This window comes from Neophocaena asiaeorientalis, unplaced genomic scaffold (assembly GCF_003031525.2).
Source record: "Neophocaena asiaeorientalis asiaeorientalis breed wild unplaced genomic scaffold, Neophocaena_asiaeorientalis_V1.1 scaffold331, whole genome shotgun sequence".
Classification (NCBI taxonomy): Eukaryota; Metazoa; Chordata; class Mammalia; order Artiodactyla; family Phocoenidae; genus Neophocaena; species Neophocaena asiaeorientalis.
This window is the reverse complement of record NW_020172138.1, coordinates 671,119-692,887: the sequence shown is the minus strand read 5'-3', so window position 1 is coordinate 692,887 and position 21,769 is coordinate 671,119. Positions and strand designations below refer to the sequence as shown.

The window sequence follows — 21,769 nt, the reverse complement described above, 5'->3', positions numbered from 1 at the left end:
CCACTCTACCACCAAGTCTTAGTTAGCCATCCTACTTTCTCAATAAGCCTAATCTGTACTCTCCATATCTCCACCCTAGTCCACTCTGCCTCTTAACTGATCTCTCTACCCCTTCCCCCTCCATTTACTTTCTACACAGCAGCCAGAACAAACCTTTTAAAACACAAAGCTGATCATATTCATCCTTGATTGAAAACCCTTCAGCGGTTTCCCACTGCTCTTAAAGACAAAAATTGTCCATTGGCTGACAAATCCCTGCATCTTCGGACCCTTGACAACCTCTAAGCTGGTTTCCAAGTCTCTTCCATTACTGTCTATGTTCTAACCATGTTGGCCCGCTGGCTCCTTAAACTCACTGAGTTCCTGAACCTGTTCCCTCCCCTAAACTGCCACAACCACTTTCACCTAGCCAACCCTTCAGACCCAAGTTCAAATACCATTTCCTCAGGAAATAACCGTATTACAGCAACCTGACCTAGTCTTAGAACACTCTGTAATCCCTCACAGCACTCACTGCAGTTTCCAATTGTACACATATCTTTATGTGATTATTTCATCAAGGTTCATCTCCCACCTTTAGACTGATGTCTCCCTGGTGATGGTGATTGTGTCTGTTTTGTGCACCAGTCAAATCTCACCCTCAGCTCAGGACCTGGCACTGAAATACTTACTGAATAAAATGAACAAATGAAAACCCTCATAATTTGACCTTTTCTGGACACTGACCAGAATCTGAACCCTCACCTCAAAATAAAGAATAATTTAGCCAGGCTCGCCTTCAAATAATACTATTACTAATTCCAGATACTCGTCTTTCTATCAACTTCTATACCCATAAGAGATTAGCTCCCTGATTCCTAATTTCCTAAACTCATCAATTATCCCTTTACCTTCATATGCCTCAACTGACAGATTTTTTAAGTTACAGAAACATAAGAGAGTTATTTTGGTTCTAGACATAAGCCAGTTCTTTAGATTTATATTGTTTGGCCTAATATGGAATACCTACAGTCCTTGCATTGTATGCAAGTCCAATGTCCTTGCATACAATTTGAAATTTTCTATGAAATGTCAGAAGCAGGGCCCAAGACACTCTGCTTCTTTGTAGAGTATCAAATTAAGCTCAGCAAAACCAGGTTCACTCACTAACGGTATAGAAACTGGAAAGTACTTTTTGAACTACAAAACACCAAGCAACATTATTAACATGACCTTTATATTATCCAATCTTCCAGTTCATGGAGGAATATATTTTTTTTTTTTTTTTTTTTGGCGGTACGCGGGCCTCTCACTGCTGTGGCCTCTCCCATTGCGGAGCACAGGCTCCGGATGCGCAGGCTCAGCGGCCACGGCTCACGGGCCTAGCCGCTCCGCAGCATGTGGGATCCTCCCGGACCGGGGCACAAACCCGTGTCCCCTGCATCGGCAGGCGGACTCTCAACCACTGCGCCACCAGGGAAGCCCCTAAGTCCATATTTAATTAGCCAAAAATAAGCCTTCCTTAGTAAATATACTTATAAAAAGAAGATTCAAAAGAACTATCTGTATTAGGAACTATCTGACAAAAAAGTTATCTGAAAAACTAAAAGAAGCATACCTATTAATGGAAGTGGAAACCGACTAAGCCAAAAAAGGTTGAAAGGCATGCACATACCCCCTAAGGATCCTGGAAGTGGCCTGACAAAACACATTCTTTGGCCAGACATATCCTTGAAAACACTGTATGTCAGGCTTATCAGTGCACAAGTGATGGTATACCACCTTCTTTACCTTCTTTCCTTTCCTCTTATGTTCAAGTACATCAACTATAGCCTTAGCATCCAGAACTTTTAAGACAGTTTCTAAATATATACAAACCAAATTTTAAAGTCCCCTATCTTTTGTTAACATTTGGGGACACTGAGAGAAGGCTATACAGGAATCCCTAGTACTACTTTTCTCAAATTTTCTCTAAGTCTGAAATTACCTCAAATTGAAAATTTTGAACATTGAAAACATTTTTTTAATTTTAAAAAGTTTCCACTGTCTTTGGATATTTTTAAATATTGCAGTGACCAAGTTTACAGTTTGAGTTTTAAATCTAGGTATAATACAGACCAGAATTACTGCATTTCATCCAAAGTTTTTGGCCACAAGGTTACTTTTATCAACCTTTTTTCCTACCTGATATGCTCAATTGCAAGTGCTGTCTGGTCAAACGCTCCAGAATTATCAAATACCACCCACAGCTCCTGCAGGGGCAACTGGTGTTCCTTCAAATCAAGGAGCTCTTTCATACACTCCAAAGTAAAAGTGCTGACTTGAGATTCACAGAGGTATGGGTCAGCAAGCCTCACCACTGCCTTCAAGGCTGCAAAGTCCACATCTGTGATCTGAAATTTAAAATAATGTGACTTAACATATGCAAATCAAAATTAAGATACATCTAAAACACTACTTACAGCCTGATTTTTTTAAAGCATGAAATGGGAGTGGGGAGCCTTCTTCCGTAACATAAAGGATAAACAAGACAGGCTTGGCTTGTACCCGCATGGAGCTGACATCGTAATTGAGAGGACAAATAAACAAACAAGATGGCAACAAGTATGTGACAGAGAATAAGTAGCAGGGGTGGTGGTCTGGTTTTACTGGGAGGGTAGGGGAAGTCACTTCTGAACTGCGATAAAAAGGATGAAAAGGAAGCAGCCGTGTGAAGAGCAGGAAAGATGCAAAAGGCCCTGGGGCAGAGACAAGCTTGGCAGCTGGCAGAGAAGCAGTGTTTCTTGCTGGAACCACAGGAAGGAAATGAGGTATGGGAAGCAGGAGGTTAGGTGAGAGAGAGGCAAGATCAGGACAGGAAGGGCATTGGAAGGAGCTTGGCTTTTACATGTTATCCAGCACAATGAGAAGCCATAAAGCCAGCACAGGCCTTTGGTAAATGCAATGCATTAGAGGTTTTTAAGCAGAGGAATGGCTGGCGCATTTCTCTTTTAAAACAATGACTTGGACTGCTTTTAGAGAATTGAGATGTGTTGGGGGAAGGGAGCTACTATCATAATCAAATTAATAGGCCTGAACTGCAACCAAAGACATTAGCATAACCCAAAATTTAAAAATCCACGAGGAACAGCTGCTTGCAAACCATTGCCTCATATATAGTCACTGCAGCATATGATGTCATTTTCTAAAGGGGCTGCAGCCACAACTTGTATTCATTCACACTCCCTGGTTTACCATTTTACTTTAACGGAGCAGGGTGGGGGGGGCGGGTGTTGTGGTCCTGTTAACACACACTGAGAAAAATTCACAGCTGTAATTAGAGTGCAAATTTAATGTAAAAGGCCCAGTCAGTTGAAATATAAGATTGTTTTTACTTTCTGCAATGGAACATCAAGAGGTTAACCACATACCTACAACTTTTTCAGGCAAAAAATAGGCTAGTTTTAAAATGCCCGCTTGGTTTGAGCTACTTTAATGGGCTACAACTAAGAAGGTAAAAAATCAATTCAAACCCCACTGACTTTATAATTAGGCCTCTTTGTTTTTTAAACGGTCTCAAATACCTCCCTCACTTCATAGGTTTCTAATCCATTTCCCCTTTTTAAAGGACACTGAAGCTTAAACCACCTCAATTCCCAGGTAGCTCCTCCTCAGTTTCCTTTAAAATTTGTGGAACACTTCATACACCGTGGCAGTTAGATGTAAAAAACATGCTATTTTCAATCAGCTCATAAACCTTAATTAAAAATAAGCACTGTGGCTACAACAGTCTGAGGGAAAGTGTTTTTAGCTAGAGATAAATGTCTTAATAACAGAATTAAATTTACCTCAACCAGCACCTTGAACACATTAGTGTGCCAGACTGCCCGCCATCCAGATGGTTCAAGGACCTTCTCTAAGAACTCAGCTGTGAATTCTTTTACCTCAGAGGCCTTACAGTCAGCTACAAAAAAATTAAACACAATAAGAATTGGGGCTGCATAAAGGAGAGAGAAGTTAATAAAACCACTCAAATCTACTTTCTCAGAACCAACAAACAGCAAGCAGTCTGAGGAACTGAGACCATCTACTGAATACATATAAATTAAAAGACAAAAGAAGCAAAAAAGAGGACCTACTCACCTAAAATGTAATCTTGATAAGCTCTGAATCGCTCATAGAACAAAAGATGACTTGTCTGGAACATTTCTGGGAAATGAGTTTTTCCTTCTGGCACAAAACTTTGTAAACTAGTACCTGGTTTATCATGATTGCTACAATCACTGCATGAATCTTCATCTTCAAACAAACCTAAGAGAACAAAAATAGGCAGGCTCAACTATCCCAGACACTTCCAGTGCTTATAAACTGCTTCTATTTTCATATACTTGCTTAGAAATTCCAAACAAATAAAAACAAGGATTTGGGTATAATGCTTTACTTACCTCTATCATTGTCAGAAAAAAACAGTTTTCTAAAGTTAAAAATATCTCAAAATCCAAGTTCTACTTCAAAACAATAAGGACTTAAAATCCTTCATGGGTTAGGTTTTTGTTGCTCTTCTGTGAGGAAGAGAGTTGTTTTTAATTAAGTGGGAATCACCCAAGCTCTCCTTCAGAGGACACGGCTATGATTATTACTAGAGCTAGCAAGTTATAATGGTCACATAGCTTACAGTCATTTTTTTCCAAAACAATTCCATAAAGCTGCATTAAATACGGAGCTGATTTCCTATACTCCATCTCAAACAAACTGAAACCTCCCTCTAATTTCTACAATATCAGCTTGTCAATGCCCCTCAATAAACAGGGATGAGAGATTGTTAATAATGCATAAGGTTTACTTCACCAAAGCTTCTAGGTTCCATCTGACTAATTTCAATGCCTGTGTCTAAGGAAAGGATTAGAAAATGCTAATTGCATTAGGTTTGGGCTGTATGTAATTATGTTTCACAAGGCGTGATTGGGCCAGTGACATATCTAATTCTGTGCAATACGATGTTTTTAATAGACAAAACGACTACTAAATAAATGCTGAGGGTAGCATTTAGACTGGCAAAGTTCTTTCCTGTGGTCTCAGGAAGGGTATCTGAGACAATTACTAGCAGCAGTCTTTCTCTTCCCTTACCTCTTATATTTCTCCTTCCTTTTCTCCCTCCTTCCACTTCTCTGCCCCTGTTCAGGCCACCAGAATTATGTGACCCCACAGACTGTAATAGGGAAGAACAAATCTGACTCCATATTGGATCTGTTTCTTGTACTTTACCCTTTGTATCCTATTGCTTTTGATACAAGAATGTTGCCTGTAGCCTGAAATACACAGGCTAGCCCCTTCTCAAAGCTCTGACCTTTAAAGGTATAACACTTTTCCACTCATATAGAGATAAAAAGTTGCTAAACAGAGAATAACATTTGTCTTGTTGTAGGTTTACAGGAACATCCTGACCTGACCTACCTGGATAGATGCAAGAACAAAGGATTCTGACACCAAGAAATTTGCAACAACCAGCCACAACCTCTCCCCTTTTAGTATAAAAGAAGCCTGAATTCTAACTTTGGCAAGATGGTTCTTTGGGACTCTATTCCACCATCTTCTCAGTCAGCTGGATTTCCAAATAAAGTCTCTATTCCTTGCCCCAACAACTCGTCTCTCAATTCATTGGCCTGTCGTGCAGCAAGCAGTACAAGTTTGGACATGGCAACAAAGTGACCAAGGTGTAGTGAAGGGCTTCCTGCTTACAGATTATCAATGCACCTGAGCCTCAGAAGGACATCAATACCTCACCTGCTGTGTAACAATCTCTCTGTACCTAAAGGAAGATGAAAACATATGCCAACTTCAATAAAATTAAGAGAATAAACTATATGTTAATCACTTACAACAGTACCCACCACATAACATAAATGTTTGTTAAAGAAATAATACCATCATCTCACACACATTAGGTGACTATTATCCAAAAAACAACAAGAAAAACTATCAAGAAAACAAGTGTTGGGCTTCCCTGGTGGCGCAGTGGTTGAGAGTCCGCCTGCCAACGCAGGGGACACAGGTTCGTGCCCTGGTCCAGGAAGATCCCACATGCCGCAGAGCGGCTGGGCCCCATGAGCCATGGCCGCTGAGCCTGCGCGTCCGGAGCCTGTGCTCCGCAACGGGAGAGGCCACAACAGTGAGAGGCCCACGTACCGCAAAAAAAAAAAAGAAAGAAAGAAAACAAGTGTTGGCGAGGATATGGGGAAACAGGAACCCTTGTGCACTGTGGGTAGGCATGTAAAACGGTTCAGCCACCGCAGAAAACAGTATGGTGATTCCTCAAAAGTTTTTAAATAGAATTACCATATGACAACCCAGCAATTTCCAAAAGAACTGAAAGCAGGGTCTCCAAGAGATATTTGTACACCGATGTTCATAGCAGCATTATTCACAATAGCTAAAATTATTTAGCTTTAAAAAGGAAGGAGGGCTTCCCTGGTGGCGCAGTGGTTGAGAGTCTGCCTGCCGATGCAGGGGACACGGGTTCGTACCCCGGTCCGGGAGGATCCCACATGCCACGGAGTGGCTGGGCCCGTGAGCCATGGCCGCTGAGCCTGCGCGTCCGGAGCCTGTGCTCCACAACGGGAGAGGCCACAATAGTGAGAGGCCAGCGGACGGCAAAAAAAAAAAAAAAAAAAAAAAAAAAAAGGAAGGAAATTACAAGTGTTGGATGAACATTATACTGCGTGAAATAAGCCAGTCACAGAAAGACAAATACTGTGCAATTCCACTGATATGAGGTACTTAGTCAAAATCATATCATAAAGACAAAGTATAAAGGTGGTTGCCAGGAGCTGGGGGGAGGGGTGATTGGGGGTTTATTATTCAATAGGTATAGAGTTTCAGTTCACAAGATGAAACTAACCATGGTAACAGAGAGTGGTGATGGCTACACAACAATGTGAATGTGTTTAATACCACTGAACTGTACACTTAAAAATGGTTAAGATGGTAAATTTTGTTATGTGTGTCTTACAATTAAAAAGAACACCTTACTTCAGCACAATTCTTTAGATCCAATTTGAAAGTATTTCTTTTCACACATCATTTCACTTCATCTTCACCACTCCGTAGCACCACTACCTGTTTTCCAGATGGGCAAACTGAAGCCAAGTGACTGTTGCCAGTTCACAAGAGTGGTTGGTAGAGGAGTTAAGTCACACCTATGTTCTCTCACTTCTCCAGGACTCTTTCCACTACACAATACAACTGAAAATGTTAAAGTAAAACCACCTTAAAATATCAGGGGGAAAAAAAGGAGTCTCCATGAAGAGGTAGAAAGGACTGAGAATTAGACCTGGGTTCTACTTTTAGACTCTGTCCCAAATTGGCTCCCCTATCCTTGGGCATGTCACCGGCCCTCAATGCTCAGTGCAGGCTTAGATGCAGCCAACTAGGCCAAGCGTTCAAGTTTCTTCTCTTTCGGTAAAGGGAAGTATGGTACGTGATCTCCTTTGAGATGCAAATTTTAAAAATGCGCCCACTCTGGACTCACAAACGCGTGCACAAAGCCCGGGGGGCCCACCCAGACAGCAAGAGTAGGAATTCCCAGCCCGGCCCAGTTCCCTCCAGGCTCGAGGAAACTGAGGCCAGATTGGGCGGGGGGAGTTGCCCTAGGTACCTCCTGACTTCGACGTCGGGGCGTCGCCCAGCCACCGCCGCCACCCTGGCCAGCAAGGTCCGGAAGGCCTGCGCCCCAAGCGCCCTCGGAGAGTCCCGACGCCCCCCGCGCTGCCGACACGGTCTGTCGCAGGCGGCGGCTCCGCCGGCCCGTCACGACGGGTGCTCACCTTTCCCGAGGGGCGCCGGCTCCTCTTCCGCAGCCCAGCCGGTGCGCTCATGGTCCCGCGCCATCGCCTCCGACCCCAACCCACCACCAGCCAGCAGCCCGTCAGCCATTTCAAATTTCCGCGGGCGGCCGCCCGGCCCAGTAATGCGATGAAGCAGCCGCTTCTGATTGGATAGTGGGCCGAGGCTGTTTGACCAATTAAAGGAAAGTTTGCGGCCCCTTCAGCCTCCACCCACCCCGGTTGCAGTGCCTGAGCGCCATCTACTGGCCGGAAGGACTGCTCTTCTCGTCCAAGCTCTTGCTCTTTTTGTTTACTGGGACGAACTTGGACAAAGTTGAATTAGGACATAATTTGGGATGAGTTCCGAAAAACTAACAAGCCATACCTGGAAGTGAGGTAGAGCGGAAAAGGCACTGGCTTGAGATTCAAAAAACATAGTATTTAGACTTGTTTCTTCCATTACTACTGGTATTACCTTGGGCAAGTCACTTCACCTCTCAGAAGAGCATGTTCAGTTCTAATAGTATATTGGCCTAGATGGCTCCAAACTTTTCACCACCAAAAATCAGTTGCTCTCTCGCTTTTTCTCTCTCTCCCCCTCTTTCATTCACTACCTACACACAGAGGATATTTTCAAAGAATGTCAAATAATATTTAGAATGTAAAAGTATGTTTTACCTACATTTATTAATCAACAACTATAACCTCCAATGATAATGGCTAACATTTGTTAAGTACTGTGTGCAAGACACCCCTGCATATTTTATCTGCAGTAACTTATTCAATCTTCAAAAACCATCCTATGAGACAGGAAATATTATTGTTATTCTCATTTTACAGGTGACGACATGGAGTCACCAAGAAATTAAGAAATGCCCAATTTAACCCAGCAGTGCCAGTATTAAAAACCAGCCAAATTCCTGAATCCACATTTTAATGGCTCTGCCAGGCCATGACTAGTCAGACCTGAGATGGCTGGCAACAGCAGAGGTTACCAGAACACCAGGAAGATGAGTCCCACAGAAAGACAAGAGCCTGGTCATGACAGTTATCACACGGAAGACATTTCCACTTACTGCCTTAAAGGAAAACCTTGGGCTAAAGTCTCTCAGATCCCTCACAGCTGAAATGATATTAAGGGCAAATCACTTATTAAACTGGATACATTTCCAAACTATGCTTGCATGGATTATATGGAAAGTTTTTAGAGTTTTCCCCTAAGTGGAGACCTTTTAGGAGCACACATTTCTTGGGAGTTTGCTTTTCCTGCCCCCTCCCCCTTATCCTAAGGAAAGGGTTTTTTAATTCTTCCTTTCCAATCCCTCCATCTGCAGCCCATCACAGCCTTCCACCTGCCTTAGGTGGGGTGGCACCCATTATTCCCAGTCCTTTTTATATCTTCACTCTCTTTCTCACCACTAGGTCCTTATACTCTGTCTACACAGGGGCTCGAAACTTACTGCCCTCCCCTAAAAACTTCCCAAAGCCCAACTGCAATCTTGAGATACTGCCTCCACACTTTCTGGATAGCACCAAATTGCTCTGGGGTAGTGCCTTTCCTCTCCTGCTTTCTCAACGGCCAGTAGCTTCCTCCAGAAGCCTGCCCTCCCTCGCTCCCATCGCCCTCCACCCACTGCAGCACTGACAGCCCAGCATCCCCTTCCATAGTCCTTCCTCCCCTGGCCTCCAGGCCTTCTCTCTTCTGGTCCTTCACTCTTCTGGTTCTCCTTCCTGCCTTCATTCTTCTTCCTCCTTCTCAGATCCCCTAAACCTAGGGGACTCCCAAGGGCATTTTCCTGAGTCCACCTTCATCAGGAGGTAACAGAAGTGAGTGAAGAAGGCCAAGTGTGGACAGTGGCACTCACTGTGAGCACACAGGAAAGCAGATGTGCTAGTTCACTTGACAAATAATAAATATAGAGAGTATAGACTGTGTGCCAGACTTTGTTCTAGGCTCAAGGGAAGCAGGGGCAAACAAGCAGACAAGGTCCTGCCCACATGGAATTCACAGCCTAGTGGAGATGCACAATGAACAAGTAAAAAATCAATTAACAAGCAAGATTCAATTATGAAAAATAATAAAATAAAATAAAATTCAGTGATGTAATAGAGAATGATGAGTGGTGAAGACAGATTCAGACTTTTATGTGAAAATGCCTGATTTTAAGCTGTTAGCAACTTTTTTTTTAATGTAAATACTATACAACCCAGAAAAACCTTATTTCCCAGGCCAAATTTGGCCCACAGGCCACTAGGATCACAACCTCTGTTCTAAGCCCCAGCTGCTCAAAGTACAGTCCAGGGACCAGGAGCTTGTTAGAAATGCAGAGTCCCTCCCCTACCCCCAGATCTGCTGGACTAGAATCTGCGTTTCAACAAGATCCCCAGTCCTCAAGTAACATAATTCATGTTTGATACAGAGATCTTCAGACCTGAGTTCTCTCCTGCAGCTATTTCAGTTTCATCTCCTGCTGGAAAACTTGACCTGGAGCTCTCATTCATGATTCACGTTCCTGAATGCTGCAAAGCCAAGTGCTGCCCATCCTCCAGCTCATAAGGCTCTCATCTCATCCCACCCTCCCTGCCACAGCCCCTGTGGCCACCACCATCTCCCATGCAGGCTGTCGAGATGGCACCTGGGAAGTCACCGCACCTGAGAGGACTCACCCACTCTCTCACCTGCTTCCAGAATTAATTGCTCCCCTCTTGCTATTCCTAGCACAGGGGTCTCAATGCAGTGCCCGGAATGGCCAGGCGGGTGACAGAAGGAGAGAAGTGGGCACTGGTGCGAGTCCCGTGAGAAGTGATGGGTATGGATCCCATGTTGCCATGTTGGTTTTCCAACTGAAGCCAGAAGTCTAGATTTTTATAAGAAATTTCCCATATTAAAAGATTGGCAACCGGGTCTTCTCTGGTGGTGCAGTGGTTAAGAATCTGTCTGCCAATGTAGGGGACACAGGTTCGAGCCCTGGTCCAGGGGGATCCCACATGCCGCAGAGCAACTAAGCCCATGCGCCACAACTAGTGAGTCTGTGCTCTAAAGCCCGAGCCACAACTACTGAAGCCCGCATGCCTAGAGCTCGTGCTCCGTAACAAGAGAAGCCACGTTCAGTGAGAAGCCCACATGCAGCAACGAAGACCTAGTGCAGCCGAAAATAAATTAATTAATTAATTTTTTTTTAAATGTTAATTAAGAAAAAAAAAGATTGGCAACCAATTTTTAACAACTTAAACACTGTGCCAGCCAAATAAAACATATCTGTAGACCACCAGTTTGCAACTTCTGAGGCCTAGTCTACTTGTGACATTGCGTCAGAGGCTGTGGTTCTTTGAAGACAAGTACCATGTCATATTCATCTTTGTACTGCTGGTAACTACTACTAAACTTCACTTAGTAAAGGAACAAACTAAATTGATACTGCTCCTTTTATATATAGTGCAATTTTATGATGCCATTAGCCAAAGGCTCAGGTTTAGAGTCAAATGGCCAGATCTGGGCCATTTCTGCTGCTGCTGCTGCCCAGAGACCCCCTACCCAGAACCACAGATTCAACATTATTACCATAACCAAAGTCAGGGTCAGGGAATGCGGCCTGTATTGGGGGCCCTCTGCCCCCAAACCAGCCCACCAGTTTCCCCAGGACAGAAGCACTCTCTAAAGTGTGCAGCTCAGGACTTTGACCCGTGGGGGAGAGAAGCCCAGCATGGCCCCCATTGTCCTGCTTTAGAATGTGTTCCCACATCCATACGAATGGGTTTCTGAGCACAGACAAGGACAAAGACAGACAGTGCAAATTCTGAACATCAGAGAAGGGTGGGGAGAGCCCCCAGTTCCTGGGAGGGGTCCCACTGGGGGAGGCCTGTACCTCCATCAGCAGTTGTGGGGAGCTCCACGAGGGCCCAGGGTGGGCAGGTAGCCCACGATGTCTACTCCACGGCAGGGAGAGAAGAGATGCTAGGTCTCTGCTTCTCTGGTCTGAGAGTCTGGGGCTCTCATTGACAAAAACAAAGAATAAAAGCTAGGCTCGAATTTTGGCTTGTATTTTCCACTAGAGGGAAGCTTAAACTTTCAAAATAAATCTTTAGCACTTGGTAAAGCATTGAGAAGTCCTTTCAGCCAGTTTCCTCTAGAGCCTCTGGGCCTTGTGCGAGGCTCCAGGGATTAGAAGAGAACAAATAAACCTAACTCTTACCTCACGGAGCTCATGGTCCAGCAGGGGAGAGGCATATTAAACAAGAGAATACCCAGTGAGTGTAGTCAGACTTGGGATAAATGCCACCAATTAGAGGGAATCCTAGGCAGGGCCCTCTTTGCAGGGGTACTGGGCTAAAACCTTCAGGATAAGACAGAACTGAAACATTTGCTCTTCCTTGATCTCAAGCCTGCTGGTCTTTGGGCTGAAACTATACCATCAGCTCTCCTGGTTCTCAGGCCTCTGGAATTGGACTGTGGAACTACCATGAGCTCTCCTAGGTCTCCAGCTTACTGACTCACCCTGCAGATCTTAGGACGTGTGTGTGTGTGTGTGTGTGTGTGTGTGTGTGTGTGTGTGTGTGTGTGTGTATATATACACACATACATACATATACATATATACATCATACATATATATGTATGTATATATACATATATACACATACATATGTATGTATATATACATACATATGTATGTGTATATATGTATATATATTTCAGTTAATAGAGAACTCTATTACAAGTGGCTATACCATTTTCCATTACTACCAGCAATAAATGAGGGTTCCAGTTGTTCCACATCCTCACCAACATGTGTTTTTTGTTTTTAATTTGGCCACTTTAGTAGGTATATAGTGCTATCTCATTATGCCTTAAATTTGCATTTCCTTGATAAGATCATGTCATCTGCAAATAGAAATTGTTTTACTTCTTCTTTTTCATTCTGAATGCCTTTTATTTCTTTTTCTTGCCTAACTGCTCTGGCTAGAAGAACCTCCAGTACAATGTTGAATAGAAATGGCAAGAGCTGGGGCTTCCGGGAAGATGGCGGCAGAGTAAGACGCGGAGATCACCTTCCTCCCCACAGATACACCAGAATTACATCTACACGTGGAAAAACTTCTACAGAACACCTACTGAACGCTGGCAGAAGACCTCAGACCTCCCAAAAGGCAAGAAACTCCCCACGTACCTGGGTAGGGCAAAAGAAAAAAGAATAAACAAAGACAAAAGGATAGGGACAGGACTTGCACCAGTGGGAGGGAGCTGTGAAGGAGGAAATGTTTCCACACACTAGAAGCTCCTTCGCCGGCGGTGACTGCGGGTGGCGGAAGGGGAAAGCTTCAGGGCCGCGGAGGAGAGCACAGTAACAGGGTGCGGGGGGCAAAGTGGAGAGATTCCCGCACAAAGGATGGGTGCCAACCGGCACTCACCAGCCCGAGAAGCTTGTCTGCTCTCCCACTGGGGCGGGCGAGGCTGGGAGCTGAGGCTCGAGCTTCGGTCGGAGCGCCGGAAGTGGACTGGGGTTGGCGGCGTGAACACAGCCTCCAGCGGGTTAGTGCGCCACGGCTGGCCGGAAGGAAGTCTGGGGAAAAGTCTGGACCTGCCAAAGAGGCAAGAGACTTTTTCTTCCCTCTTTGTTTTCTGGTGCGCGAGGAGAGGGGATTAAGAGCGCCGCTTAAAGGAGCTCCAGAGACAGGCACGAGCCGCGGCTAACAGCGCGGACCCCAGAGACAGGCATTGAGCGAAGAACAGACGCCCTCCGGCGACCTACACGCAGAGACGGGGCCAAATCCAAAGCTAAGCCTCTAGGAGCTGTGAGAACAAAGAGAAAGGGAAATCTCTCCCAGCAGCCTCAGAAGCAGCGGTTTAAAACTCCACAATCAATTTGAGGTACCCTGCATCTGTGGAATACATGAATAGATAACAAATCATCCCTAATTAAGGAGGTGGACTTCGAGAGCAAGATTTATGATTTTTTCCCCTTTTCCTTTTTTTGTGACTGTGTATGTGTATGCTTCTGTGTGAGATTTTGTCTGTATAGCTTTGCTTCCACCATTTGTCCTAGGGTTCTATCCGTCTGTTTTTTTCTCTTAATAAATATTTTTTAATTTTAATAACTTTATTATATTCTATCTTACTTTATTTTACTTCATCTTCTTTCTTTTTTTTCCTTCCTTCCCTCCTTCCTTCCTTCCTTCCTCCCTCCCTCCCCCCTCCTTCTCTCCCTCCTTTCTTTCGTCTACTTTAATAACGAAGTGATCACTGAAGAAATCAAAGAGGAAATTAAAAAATACCTAGAAACAAATGACAATGGAGACACGATGACCCAAAATCTATGGGATGCAGCAAAAGCAGTTCTAAGAGGGAAGTTTATAGCAATACAATCCTACCTTAAGAAACAGGAAACATCTCGAATAAACAACCTAACCTTGCACCTAAAGCAATTAGAGGAAGAAGAACAAAAAAACCCCAAAGTTAGCAGAAGGAAAAAACTCATAAAAACCAGATCAGAAATAAATGAAAAAGAAATGAAGGAAACAATAGCAAAGATCAATAAAACTAAAAGCTGGTTCTTTGAGAAGATAAACAAAATTGATAAACCATTAGCCAGACTCATCAAGAAAAAAAGGGAGAAGACTCAAATCAATAGAATTAGAAATGAAAAAGGAGAAGAAATTGCAAGAGCTAACATCTATGTCTTGTTCCTGATCTTAGGGAGAAAGCATCCATTCTTCTACCACTAAGTATAATCTTACCTGTGGATTTTTCCTGACTTTATCAGGCTGAGGAAGTTGCCTTCTATTCGTATTTTACTGAGTGTTTATCAAGAAGGGGTGTTGAACTTTCTCAAATGCTTTTCCTATGTCTTGAGATAATCATGTGGCTTTTGTCCTTTATTCTATTGAAGTGGTGTATTACATTAATGATTTTAAAATATTAAGCCAATCTTGCATCCCTGGGATAAACCTCACTTGGCCATGGTGTTATCCATGTTATGTACTGCTGGATTCAATTTGCTAGTATTTTGTTGAGGATCTTTGCATCCATATTTATAAGACATTTTCTGTAGGTTTCTTTTCTTGTGATGCCTTTGTCTGGTTTTGATATCAAAGTAATACTGACTTTATAGTCTCCTGCATTTTTCCTATATAAGATTTATCACAATTTACACTTCTCTGTTATTCCTTTCTCCCTTTTAAACAGTAGCTCCATGAGAGCAAGAAACATGTTTGCTTTCTTATCACTAACTCCTAGTGCATTGCTCAGTATCTGGCACATAATCAGTGCACAATAAACGTTTGTAGCATTCATCAATAAGCAAATCAGGACATGAGTATTGTGAAATAAAATTCATATTTTATAGCGAGACAAGAAAAAATTTACATATATTTTCCTGTCCTTTGGCCTCCTCACTGCCTCCTACTGCGCATTGTGTATCTGCATTATGCATTGACCAAACCTCCCCCCTTGGCAGAAATACCTGCTCAACCATAAAGAGCAACATTCTCCTAGAATTAACAAGACAACTCCTTAAAAGATAACATTCCAGGACTTGCCTGGTGGCACAGTGGTTAAGAATCTGCCTGCCAATGCAGGGGAAACGGGTTTGATCCCTGGTCCGGGAAGATCCCACGTGCGCCCCCTACATTTTGCTCATGATCCTCTGAGCTGCCTGTCATGGGATTGATGTCCACTACTCTATGAGATGTCCGTCTGGCTCCTGTAGCTGATTTCAGCTAACTATTCTGTACCGACTTGCTCTAACACTTGAGTTTCCAAAAAGCATTCATTAAATTGCTGTGCCCTGGGAAAGCCAAGATCCACTGTCATATAGTACACATGACAGAAATGCCTCCTGTACTGGATTGCCTAAGCCCCTATACTCAAGGATAGACAGTCACAAACACTTCTCTAGGCCACTGTCACCCCCTTCTTAGTGTTTGCCACAAGGAAACGTGAGAACCATCTAAGAAACAAGTGAAATAAGTTATTCCAAGTACTGTTAAAATGTTGCCTATGGGGACTTCCCTGGTAGCATAGTGCTTGGAAGTCCGCCTGCCAATGCAGGGCACATAGGTTCAATCCCTGGTCCGGGAAGATTCCCACATGCTGCGGAGTAACTAAGCCCGTGTGCCACAACTGAGCCCAAGTGCCGCAAATACTAGGCCTGTGCGCCTGGAGCCTGTGCTCCGCAACCAAGAGAGGCCACTGCAATAAGCCCGCGCACCGCAGCAAGGAATGGCCCCCGCTCGCAGCAACTAGGGAGGGCCCGTGAGCAGCAGCGAAGATCCAACACAGCCATAAATAAATAAATAAATAAAATTTATTTACGAAAACAACGTCTATGGAATTTCCATCTAGGGCATTGTTATTCAAAGTGTGGTCCCTGGACTGGCAATATGTTGTGTGTGGGGGGGGTGTACCTGGGGGTTTATTCGAAATATACACTCTTGGGCCCCACCCCGGACCTGGTGAATTCCAGAATCTGCACTTTACCAAGACCCTCATGTGATTTGTATGTTTGATAAAGCTTGAAAATCATTGGTCCAGGGGATGTGTAGGAAGGTAAAAATAGTTGACAAAAAGCGTTTTGTAACACCCATCTCCTGTGGATGTATCCTATTTAAGGTTTAAAATCATTGTGGCTCAAGCTTATGTAATTTTACCAAATTTGCACACACTATCCTATCAATCCATTTTATTCCCAGCTAAACTCCCAAATTGCTGATCCAGAGAACTGTGAGATAAATGTCTGTTTTAAGACACTGAGTTTTGGGATAATTTGTCACACAATAGATAACTGATATAGGTGGGAGGGAGGCTTTTGGGAGTTTATGTGGAGGTATCATTCCTAGGAAAGAAGAGTAAGGCTGAAGAAAGCAAATGAGTAAATATGACTAAAAGAGTAGATGGTGTCCTGCTCAATAAGTGTTTAAAACAAGTGAACAGTTGAACAAGTGAGTGTTGTGAACGTTGAGAATATACAATAAACTCCATATATTCTACTAGTTCCTTTTATGAATTAAGGTAGTATGAAAGGAAGAAGGTCCAAAATTGTTAATAGCAACTTTTATTGTTTCACTGGTGAAAAAAAAAATCATAATTGTATGATGCATTTCCCCCTAAATTTACAACAATGAAGGTTATACATAAATTATATAGATCACAAATTTTCTATTTTATACTATTTAGAACAAAATTATTTTGATAAATATGTCCAGTGGACAACCTAAGTTCTTAATGGATGGCTGAGTCCAAATATGCAAAATATAGCTTCTGGTTTAGACCATGGTGCTTTAAAATTCTCAAACATGCATTAATATACTCTAATTTTAGGGAAAATATTACACATGGCCTTATCTTGCATTTCAGGAGAAGCCCAAGCTGAATTTCACAAACAGTATTCCTTTCCTCTAAATTAATCTCAGAACAGAGAGACAGACACTTTCTGGTTAGTACTCCCAAGTAATGAAGGAAATTACACACTCAACAATGAAACAAAACAGAAAAAAAGGAAGGAGAGCTTCATTAGTCACAGAGATAAGTGGGGTTTTTTTGGCTTTTTTTGTTCGTTTTTTTTTTTAAACAGATCACAGGAATTTAAAATAGCAGATCAATCATGCTACTTAGGGTGATCAGACAGACCTGAACACTTATGAAGTGAATAATTTTATTAAGGTCTTGAAGGTGAGTTGTCTGGAGGTACTGGGTAAAACACACCACAGGTAAGAAATGGGAAACCTACCTCAGCATTTCTGAAAGGCACAATCTATGGAAGGGAAGCCTAGTATAATAAAACCCTTACTGGATGTACATGGAAAGGAGGATGGTGAGCCTGGCTCCTTTCTAAAGGATGAGACCCTCGTAAATTGGCCCCTCAGATTCCGGTGATTCCCGCCTCAAGCGCAAATGCTCCAGTGTGTTATGAAAATGTTTGTTAATCTGCTCTGTTTCTTCACTGGACTCAAGATTTGGGAGGTCTTCTCGAATCTTTTGGATAAGCTGATTCAAAACCTGAATCGTGACCTACAAAAGAACAATGTTACCATCAAGCATGTACCACACACACACAAAAAATAATGTAATTTAATAAAAATGTTTTGAGGAGCTTGTGTTACTCTCAGCAGTTACCAGATTATGAAAACAAAGAAAAAAAAAAGAAAAAAGAGATGAGAACATGATTCCTGGTTTGAGCAACAACTATTGGACATTCATCCAAAACAACAACTGAAAAAAAAAAAACTTAATGGAAATACAGAAAATCATAAACCAGTAAAAGAACCAAAGCAAAATTTTACTTAACCTACAAATATTGATCCATCCTTTATTTGGGAATTATTCTACACTTTTATGGGATGACAAATCAGCCTACTATTCAGCATTTGTAAATTATTTTTTATTTTTTAAACGGAGAGTGACTATTTTATAAAATATTCATAAACAAAAGAGATAAGAATTTTCTTGCACATAATAAGCTCTTCTGTAAGATGCATCTATATAGACAGAGAAGAATTTTGGAGAATGAAAGAGACCACTAGGTAGATTCTCCAAACTCTGACCCTTGTAAACAAAAAAGAAAAGTATCAGGATGATAAACTTTTGTATGTATCAAATCTAAGAGTAGGAAAGGAAAATAGTTCACTAACAGCAATTTATTATTCACTTACCGCATCATTCTCCTTTTCATAAAAATAGATATATCTGTTCAGAATTTCTATAAAAAGTTGCACTTGTAAAGAGGGGTCCATGCACTGATTTGCTATTTTTAGAGCTTTCTTTAGGCATTCCATTACCCTCTTGCCTCCGTGAAGCTAGAATAAAGGGAGTGAGGGAAGTATTAAAGAGATTAATGAATCACAAATGTCCCATTTCACACAAAGAAATAAACACACTACAGTGGCTCTTTCATATTTTAAAAGGACAAAACCAATTTAAATTCTCTTCATTTTTTAAAGTACACAGCTATATTTTATTATTTATATTATTTATTTATTTTTGCGGTACGCAGGCCTCCCACTGTTGTGGCCTCTCCCGTTGCGGAGCACAGGCTCCGGACGTGCAGGCCCAGCGGCCATGGCTCACGGGCCCAGCCGCTCTGCGGCATGTGGGATCTTCCCGGACCGGGGCACGAACGCATGTCCCCTGCATCGGCAAGCGGACTCTCAACCACTGCACCACCAGGGAAGCCCACAAAGCTATATTTTAAAACAAATATATTATTTGTTTTATATATTTATATGTTAAATGTTTTATATTTATGTATTTTGTATATTTTTAAAAGATAGTGTTACAAACTTGCTACGTTACAAAATCCTCAAAGTGGAGGCTTCACCACAGGATGTAACTCTATATGTTACTGTCCATTTTGTTTCTTTTAACAAAACAAAGCAATATTCTTTGTCAGGTTTCCAAGCACTGCACGTTTCACCTCCAAGGCAAAAGGCCCCAGCAGCCGTTCCCTATCAATGATCCCCTCTCCTCTAACACTGTTGGTTAGGAATGACCTCCCACCTTACCTCCTCCCCATTTTTGTCTGTGTTTCTGCCAGACCAGAAGAGATGTGCACAGGTGCTCACAGCTCGGCCCTGATCAGGTTTCTTCAGAAGTTTGGATGCAGCAAGAGCACACTGAGTCCTCAAGGGTTCATGATTTTCTTCACTGAAGCACTTCATCCTCTCAAAAGTACCAATGATCAAGGTGATGGCAGCCAGCTGTGCTTTGGAATCACTGATTTCATCTTCATACAGAGAAAATGCCTGGTACACACAAAGCAGAAGTGACCTTTAGGGACCAACCATCTACTAGAGCATTTTCCAAAGTATTTCCCATCAAAGCCCCATCCTGTGAGTCATTCAGATCAGAATATGGTTCAGATCAGAATACGCAGCGCCCTCGCTTGGAGAGGCACAAGACAAAGTTGCTGACAAGTTGCAACAAAGAAACTTGTTTTAACTTTTGTTTAATCCAGGGTTCCCAAAATGAATAACAAAGGAATTTTTTTCCCCCATGAAACAGTTTTTACCATGACCCACTGGAAAATCTTCAATCTCATTAGCACCCAATAACTGATCAATTTTCCTGCTCCAAACCAGTCAATAAAACTATAGTGTTAAGAAGCATAGTATTTCCCATCAAGATGGTGAGAAAGGGGTAGTTATAAATTCAGTGAAGAGTAAATCCATGTGCACCACCACCACTAACTACAGACAGGTGACTGAACAGAGCAAACGTATTAAACATCCCAGAAAGAGAGCAGATCACACCTGGGACATAAATTCATATGCTACTGTTTCATGATTTTCAAAACCAATTTCTCCAGCAGCTAGAGCGCCCTGAAGAAAAAGTCTTAAGGGTAATTCTGCCAGCTCTGCTTTGATCAAAGCACTGATAGTCTGGTGAGCAAATGAAAAAATCTTCTGGCATTTCTTTTCCCATTTGTCATCCTAAAACAAAAAAAAATAGTTTAAATTACTTTAAGTTCAAGATTAACTTTCTTAAGAATATTCTTTTTATATAAAATGTCTATAGAACAAACAGGAAAAGTGTTAAAATTGAGTTCACAGTTTTCCTGCTATCTTCTGTCTCATCTGTGGAGTACACAAGGAAATCAAGCAGGATGTCTTCTCAAAACACCCATTTGAAGTCACTGGCTTTGTAATTTTTATATACTTGGTATTTGTTTTTTTCCATCAGAAAAAGCAACATATTCCCAAATTGGACAAAATTAGGAAAATACACAAAAGAATTTTTTAAAAATTGAAACCATCCCTAAATCTACCACCCAGCAATAATCACTGATAACATTCTAATGTTAATGTCTTCCTTTCTTTTTTCTATGCAAATATAATATAACTGGGATCCTCTGTGTATGGTTTTCTACTTTAAAGTACCTACTGAAGAATTAAATTGGGCTCATGCTGCATGTATTCAACTTCTTTTCTTTCACTTATTTTGTCATAATTTTCCTCATGATACTAAAGTTATTTAAAATCATTTTAATCATTAGAAAATATTCCACAAACTGGATATAGCATAATTTACTTAACTACTTCCTTTTGGAAATAAATGTAATATAACAAATGGTCTGTAAACACAAAGCTTTATTGAATCCCTAATTTTTTCTTTAGTATAAATTCAGAAGTGGAAATACTGGGTTTTTTAAGGCTCTAGTTACACACTGCCAGAGTTTTCTAGAAAGACTGTAGTAATTCACATTCCCACCATTACTAGATGAGAATGAATTCTCATCACACCACGGCCATTGCTGAACCTTATTTTTCTTTTTTCTTTACCAGTTTGATTTCTAAAAAGGTTCACTGTTACAATTAGTAGTGAGGTTAAATATTTTATCCATGTTTGACCATCCAAATTTCTTATTAATGCAATTGATTCTTTTCACTTTTAAGAGAGGATAATAGTCACAGACTTTTACAAGGACTAAATGCAATAATCCAAGTTTATACTCCTTGGCACAGTGTACGGCACATAGTAAGTAAATGCTCGTTGCTTTTTTTATTGTTACATTCACAAACACCTATCCATAAAATACTGGGAAAAAGGAACTATGAGAGGCTGGCCTCATAAAAACTGGCCAAAGGCATGCTATGTCATACTGGTAAGTCTACTGAATATACCTTGTTTCTCCATTATTAGAAAATAAAGTTTATGGTGTTTGTTCCTTAATATAAACCTGACTGTCCAACTTTCAGGTACGTTAGGTTAGGGTCTTTTTTTTTCGCTGCGCCGTGAGGCTTGTGGGATTTTAGTTCCCCAATTAGGGATGCAACCTGGGCCCTCGGCAGTGAAAGCAGAGTCCTAACCACTGGATGGCCAGGGAACTCCCAGATTAGGATATTTTCTACAAAAGTACACCACTGAAGACTTAGCCATAATCCTGTTTGTAAAAGGACTAAGCTCATTAAAAAATGTACACAACTCATAAAATTATTCAATTACAGGCTTTTAGAGAGCAGCAATTATGCAACGCTGGGCCCTTTCATTAGGCAAA

At 41.9% G+C, this 21,769-nt stretch overlaps 2 protein-coding genes across 3 annotated transcripts in view; both read right to left on the bottom strand.

Moving 5' to 3' along the window:
• SHCBP1 (SHC binding and spindle associated 1) overlaps window positions 1-7,912 on the bottom strand; it is a 37,086-nt gene extending 29,174 nt beyond the window's left edge. The window contains exons 1-4 of the mRNA XM_024752045.1: window positions 7,782-7,912; window positions 4,102-4,269; window positions 3,807-3,922; window positions 2,164-2,372 (exon numbers count right to left, since the gene is read on the bottom strand). Of these exons, the coding sequence (XP_024607813.1) occupies window positions 2,164-2,372; window positions 3,807-3,922; window positions 4,102-4,269; window positions 7,782-7,890 (602 nt within the window). The 5' untranslated portion in view covers window positions 7,891-7,912. The remainder of the gene's footprint in view (window positions 1-2,163; window positions 2,373-3,806; window positions 3,923-4,101; window positions 4,270-7,781) is intronic.
• An 8,901-nt stretch (window positions 7,913-16,813) lies between these two features.
• VPS35 (VPS35 retromer complex component) overlaps window positions 16,814-21,769 on the bottom strand; it is a 38,808-nt gene continuing 33,852 nt past the window's right edge. For both annotated transcript variants that reach the window (XM_024752074.1, XM_024752083.1), the window contains 4 exons: window positions 20,025-20,204; window positions 19,278-19,517; window positions 18,429-18,572; window positions 16,814-17,787 (listed from right to left, as the gene is read on the bottom strand). In XM_024752074.1, coding sequence (XP_024607842.1) covers window positions 17,608-17,787; window positions 18,429-18,572; window positions 19,278-19,517; window positions 20,025-20,204 — 744 coding nt within the window. In that variant the 3' untranslated portion in view covers window positions 16,814-17,607. The remainder of the gene's footprint in view (window positions 17,788-18,428; window positions 18,573-19,277; window positions 19,518-20,024; window positions 20,205-21,769) is intronic.